The sequence below is a fragment of the Manacus candei genome, unplaced genomic scaffold, assembly GCF_025592945.1.
Source record: "Manacus candei isolate 608988 ecotype Guabito, Panama unplaced genomic scaffold, ASM2559294v1 h1tg000050l, whole genome shotgun sequence".
Lineage (NCBI taxonomy): Eukaryota > Metazoa > Chordata > Aves > Passeriformes > Pipridae > Manacus > Manacus candei.
In genome coordinates, this window is record NW_026138098.1 from 21,923,543 (window position 1) to 21,929,542 (window position 6,000).

Consider the following 6,000-nt stretch of genomic DNA (forward strand, 5'->3'; position numbering starts at 1 on the left):
TCTGCTGAAACCCACAAGACAACTTTCAAAAAATTAGTTACTACTTGCTGCTACCTGTAGCTCTGGTAAAAGCCTGAGCATTCAATCCCATAGGAATTTCAGATGACTGAAGCATTGTATTTCCCCCATGTGTAATAACCACTGCTCTTATATGTCAGCTGAACGCTGACTAAGGTGAAGTCTGTTTCCTCTCCCTTTCCACAAGCATTTGGCCCCTATTTAACACTAAGCTTCTTGGCATGCTCCTCACTGGGCAGTCTTAAGCTTCAACACAATATAAATAATAGCAAATACCTCATTAAAGCCAAAATATGAATTTTAATCTAGACCAGCTCTTACTGACAAAACTTATTAAAAAAGAGAGAGAGCAGGCATCCAAAACTCATAGACAATACAGAAACAGAGACTCTCTTCTCAACATCTGACTTAGTATTTTATGAAGGGTGAAGTTTACTAGACTGAAGTTGTTAGCACTGCCCTTCACAAAGACCAGCACTACGTCCATCCTCCTAGCTTTCACAGAGAAGCCCTGTAAAACACCATACCTCTGCAAGTCTTTATCCTTTAACTGCACACAATTCACCCTGAAGCGTTCCTCTCCCTCCTTTTCAGATAGGTACAGTCAGCTTTTCAGCACTTCCCAGTGAACTATCTAGTATTTTTCATCAAGAGTCTTGAAAAACAAAGGTAACAAGAAGTACTGCAGAAGGAGAGCAAGCTCTGTTACCATCTCCTTGTACATAATCAAGGAAAGCACTACAGCAGGCAAAACTTCTGTGAAGCAGCCATGGGCTATACACACATTGCACCAGAAGCAAGATCCTGGCCCTTGAAGTAGCAGTGGCTACATCAGGTATCCACACAGGCTCAAATTCTGCTAGAGGTGGTAAAAAATGTTAAATGTGGTTATGATTAAGTTGGAGAGGGGCAAGCTGTCCCTACATGAGGGAATATTCTGGCTCTGTGACCATGTCCAGAAGAAAACCAACAACACGGGCAGCAGGTCAGGAGGGCGGGTTAACCTGCACAACAGAGAGCAGCTGGTGCACAGGAAAGCCCCGTGCACAGGTGCTGATGGGCAGAGACATGGACAACCTGGGGAGAAGTGCCAGCTTGAGGAAAGGACACATCGGGCAACATATATGCAGGATACTGCAGAATTAACACCTTAATGCTCCTCCTGAGGGAGACGGCTTTCTAAAACGCCTTTTCCCAAGACTTTAATTTTCAGGTTGCTGAATCGAATTCTCCCTAATCACTGATTTACAGCTGCAATGTCTAAATAGCACACATTCATCCTTCAGCGCTTTAAAGACCTATTCCAAGGTGAATTCACTAACTTCCTATCGAAATATTTAGTCCCTTTCTGTACTATCAGCTATCAGCAAACACAGCAGGAATAAACTGAATATATAGGTTCCTCAGTTAAGTCACCATCCACTTTTCACAGATTCTTTAGCCCTCAGTTAAGACTTCAGTGCAACTTGATCATGTTTCTGACACGCTTCTGTACTAGCAGAAACATCCGTTTTCTTTCTTTGCTCTCCTCACCCTCTCTCTAACCAATACCTTTTTAAGTATATCATTGTCAGCTGCCTCAAGCTAAGTAGCCTGAGGATCAAGCTAGCAGCCTCAGTGTGTTTTATTTATAAGAAGGTATGAAATCTAAATAGTAAGTATAGATCAAAACATGGCCATATTCACCCATACTTCCTTTTCCTACTTGCTGGGCCATGTCATCACCTTAATATGAAAAGCAATTACCATCTGTATATTTCGCTGTAACTCATTAGATGACCAAACACTTAAAAACTGAATCAGTCAGCTTTTCTGTGAGTTTTGGACTTCAGCTAATATGTTTCTGAATTTTGTTTCACTATATTCACCCTGCAATTTTCCCCATTTTTCTCATCTCCAGTATTACCGTCAATACCATTTCCTTTACAAGAAAATGGTTTATCCTTTATAATCAATCTGCCTTCTCCCTTCTCTAAGCAGGCTGGTGTCCGAGAACATGGCTCTCCTGAGCTTTAGGTCTCACTACAGGATGGACAAGGAAGTCTGTGGAGCAAACATGGCATTAATGGCCGTCAGTAAAGCAAAGCCACTCTTCAAACCTCTCCCATATTAAGTTGAACTAATTTTGAACTCAAGAGATTGGATATCCCACCTACATCAGCAGACACTCTCACGTGACCATGGTGACCACTAATTCTCACAAGATCTGCAGCCACCTCCTTAACAATCTAGGGCTCCACTGGTTGGTCTCCAACATGACCTCACTCAGCTAAATACCAAAACATTGGCACATACGGTTACTTCCAGAAGTTTAAAAAAAAAAAAAAATCATCACTCTTCACAGCACTCTACCACTGACACTACTTCTCTATGTAAGCTATAGCAAATGGAAATTTTTCACTATTCTTCAAGCCATCTTCTGCTCTTATCATCACATTTCATATTCTGGCAAAAAGGAGAACACATATTCTATTTTTCTTTTTTATAAGGATTAGGCAAAACATTATTCACTTCTAAATCATTTATCAAGATCATTTGCTTTCTCCTCTTACTTTTTCTTTTTCATTTCTCTGTGAACACCCCCTACTAAGCCCTCTACTCAACTAGAAGATAGTCAAGGACTTAAAACATTAATTTTGTCAAATATGAAAGACCTCTAAAGACTTGCAACTTTTTTTTTCACCTCTTCTAGAAACAGTTGCCTCTCACATCTCAACTTGTTGCAGTCCTAGCTTTCAGCATCTTTTATTGCAGTTCAGTTTCTCTTATTCTCCCCCTCATCCACCCCACCTGCAAGGCAACTTTAATCCCTGTAGTGATTCCTTACACACTAGAAGATACACATTCTCTTCATACTACAAGGTCTTTGTGCATACATAAGTCCCCAAAAAAACAGAAGACTAATGGCTTGGGGGAAGAGTTAAGATTTTTTTCTGTTTTCATAAGGCTACAGTCTGGTTTCAGGTTTTGTAAGTCTCCAGGACTAACAAAAGCACAAAAACACTCCAAAACTTGCTGAGAAGTCAAATTCATCAGATTTCTCCACCCAACCTCTTTCTGCCTTTGAAGGCAGGCTTGCTAGTTTCCAAACACACCACCTTTAACTACAGCATGAAAGGAGCAAGGCCAATAGACAGCACTTATCCTTCAAAAAAAATAATCACATCTGTTCTGGTAAGACAGATCTCCTCAGTAAAAAAGACATCCAGCAAAATCAGTCTGCAACACTTCTGTTCATTATGAGTGATTGGTACACACAGACACGTAGGTAAATCTATCTCAAGAAAGACCTCAAGAAGAAAAAAGACAGCCTCACTTTACAGAGTATCCATTTCCAGACAAAGGAATTTTTCTATCATCCTACACTACCTTCTTTCAGTCTCCTCTTTGCCACACAACTCAATTATTTTGCAATGCTCAAATAATGACTGAAACAAGCAATTACAGATCACTTAAACTTATTACAGCCTCAACTCCACAGAAGTATTTTCTGTTAATATAGGGAAGAAAGGTAGATTGAGACACTAACCTCTCGCTGACAGCTTTTTGGTATTGATGATTTTTGCAGCATATTCCTGTGAAGAATTTTTCTTTACACATCTGCGGACCACAGAGAAGGCTCCCCTGGAAGGAAAATAAAGAAGGTAGGTGCTATGAAACTGAAAATGTGAATATAGCAGCAACAATTCCTGTCCCCAGAGTGGACCAGATTAAGGACAGGGCAGAAGACATACAGAAGAGAGAAACAACACATGAGAATCTGATGAACAGTGCATGCTATCTGATCAGCAATAAACTTGGTCCAGATGGTACTCAAGCCTCCTGAAGACCCCTGAAGCCCCCTAAGAGACAGTGTAGTAAGAAGAGCACACTGTGCAGGGAGAAAAAGACCATACAGGCACAGAAACAGGACATGAAAGGATTTATAAATGAGAGACGAACAGCCCAGAACAGTGCTGTGAACACTGGCCGATAAGTTCGTCTCCTTAGCAGTTACATCACAAAGCCAGGGCTCATTTCTCTCATGTTCAAGTGCCAGCTCGGTCACAAAATCGCTGCAACACTTTGCAGAAGTTATTAATTCTTTTATATCCCTCAAACCACCTGCAAAATGGGGATAAGTCTGTACCTATTAATGAAGTGAGTAGGAAGCTATGAGGCTTCGTACATTTTCTCAAGCTGAAACTATTGATATTATTACGACTATTCCAAAGAGAATTCCTCTTGGAGAAGGGGTCTGAGAGAGAGGGAAGAAGGATTTCTGTGAGGAAAAAGGAGAGAATACAATAGAGACCAAGGTGAAAGGACAGGGACTCAAATTCTACAGGACTACAGAACTATACAGTGAGCACTTGAAAGCAGCACCTTATTTTTTAAAAACAGCAACAAAACAGGGTGGGAAAAGAATAACAACTGCCTCTACAGAAAAGACCTGAGAAGGGGAAAAGGAAAAATATGAGAAAACTAGCAGAAAATTTCAAGTCCTTCAGATCAGGACTGCAAACCCATGTCTAGGGACAAATGTACACATTTAAAGTATAAGAAAGGGGGACAGAACTGCACAAGGGCCCCACATATAGTTAGCATGACAGGGAGCCTAAAATAGCTTGAATCCTCCCAATACTGCAGAGTCCTGCCTTTTTATCCCCTTCCTCAACCTCTACCTACAAACCAATAAGCATCAAGGTGAGCACCAGCACCGGGGCCCGGGCTTGGTGACACACAGCTGCAGCAGTGTTGGGAGGGACGGGGACACCGGGCTGGAGAGAAGAGATGCAGCAGAGCCAGGCAGTTGGTGCAGGAAGGGAGGGAGAGAGCAGCAGCACCCACGAAAGCACTGTCCCCATAATCCTACCCTGGCCCTTGCTACGCTGCTTTCCTGCCCAATGGGGCTCCCCTGCAAAGCCCTGTCCTAGGGTGCAGCTGCAGGTCTGCCAATGCGGAGACAAGTGCGGAGAGAGGGAAGGAGGGAGAAGCGCGGTGCAGCGGCACCTGGTCCTTTCACAGGGACAAGGAAGTGGGGACTGAAGCATCGCGGAGTGGCTTTAACAGTGTCGCGTCCCAGCGCAGAAACAGTTGCAAGAAACGGCAACGTGTAGCTGGGAGACGGTTCGGGTAGGAGAATGGGGCAGCCAGGTCCTGAGGAAGGCAAGGAGGGAAGAGAGGAAATCTCGGGGTGCAACAGGAGCGCGCAGCCCGAGGCAGGCTGCGGGGACACCCGCTGCGGCGGGGCGACCCAGGGGGGCAGGAACACCTTTCTCTCCGGCGGCGGTGCCGCTGGGGTGGACGGGGGGTTGGAGAGCAGGATTACAAGCGCGACAGCTAATCCTCCTCCGGCTCCCGGGAGAGCCGGGTGGCCGGTACAGGGCTCCCGGCAGCGCCGGCGGGTCCCGGGGCCGGGGCGGGCGGCAGGGCGCGGCGCGGGGCGCGCAGCGGGCTCCGTACTTGCCAAGCTCCTCGTAGAGCTGGTACTCGTCGGTGAAGCGGGTGCACGTTGCCGTGGTGGCCATGTTCGCGCTGCGGGAGGTTCAGCGCCGCTGGGGCATGGGGCAGGGCGGCGGGGACGGGCCGGGCGGGCGCGCTGCTCGGCGGCCTTTCCTCCTGGCTTGGCGGGGCGGCGCGGGCTCCCCCCGCGCCCGGCTCGGCGCTCCCCGCTCCGCCGTGCACAGTCACCGCTCGCCGGGGAGGGGAAGGAGGCTGAGCCTGGCCAGCACCGCGAGAACTGGCTCGGAGACACCCCGCGCCGGCCCCCTCCCTCCGCCGGCCCCGGCCCGCCGCGGGGTGTGGCCGCCGGGGGCGCTCCCGGGGCGCCCGCAGCGCCGCCGCCCGCCGGGGGCTGCAGCCGGGGCGCGGCCGCTCCCCCCGCCCGCGGCCCCGGCGCGGGCACTGCAGTGAGCGACCCGCCCCGCGCCAAGGGCGGGCGGAATGCGGCGGGCGCGCCCCCTCCCCGGCGCTCCGCGGGCGGCCGGGAGCAGACCCCGG

At 47.8% G+C, this 6,000-nt stretch overlaps 1 protein-coding gene across 22 annotated transcripts in view; it reads right to left on the bottom strand.

Moving 5' to 3' along the window:
• The window catches only part of CAMK2G (calcium/calmodulin dependent protein kinase II gamma), a 118,441-nt gene extending 112,688 nt beyond the window's left edge, over positions 1–5,753 (bottom strand). For 4 of the 22 annotated variants that reach the window (XM_051800892.1, XM_051800898.1, XM_051800894.1 and 1 more), the window contains exons 1-2: positions 5,464–5,745; positions 3,548–3,642 (exon numbers count right to left, since the gene is read on the bottom strand). In XM_051800892.1, the coding sequence (XP_051656852.1) occupies positions 3,548–3,642; positions 5,464–5,528 (160 nt within the window). In that variant the 5' untranslated portion in view covers positions 5,529–5,745. Of the gene's footprint in view, positions 1–3,547; positions 3,643–5,010; positions 5,076–5,463 lie in introns of those variants that run through there. The other 18 variants (XM_051800899.1, XM_051800895.1, XM_051800902.1 and 15 more) reach the window with 8 other exon arrangements.
• Between the last annotated feature and the right edge of the window lie 247 nt (positions 5,754–6,000).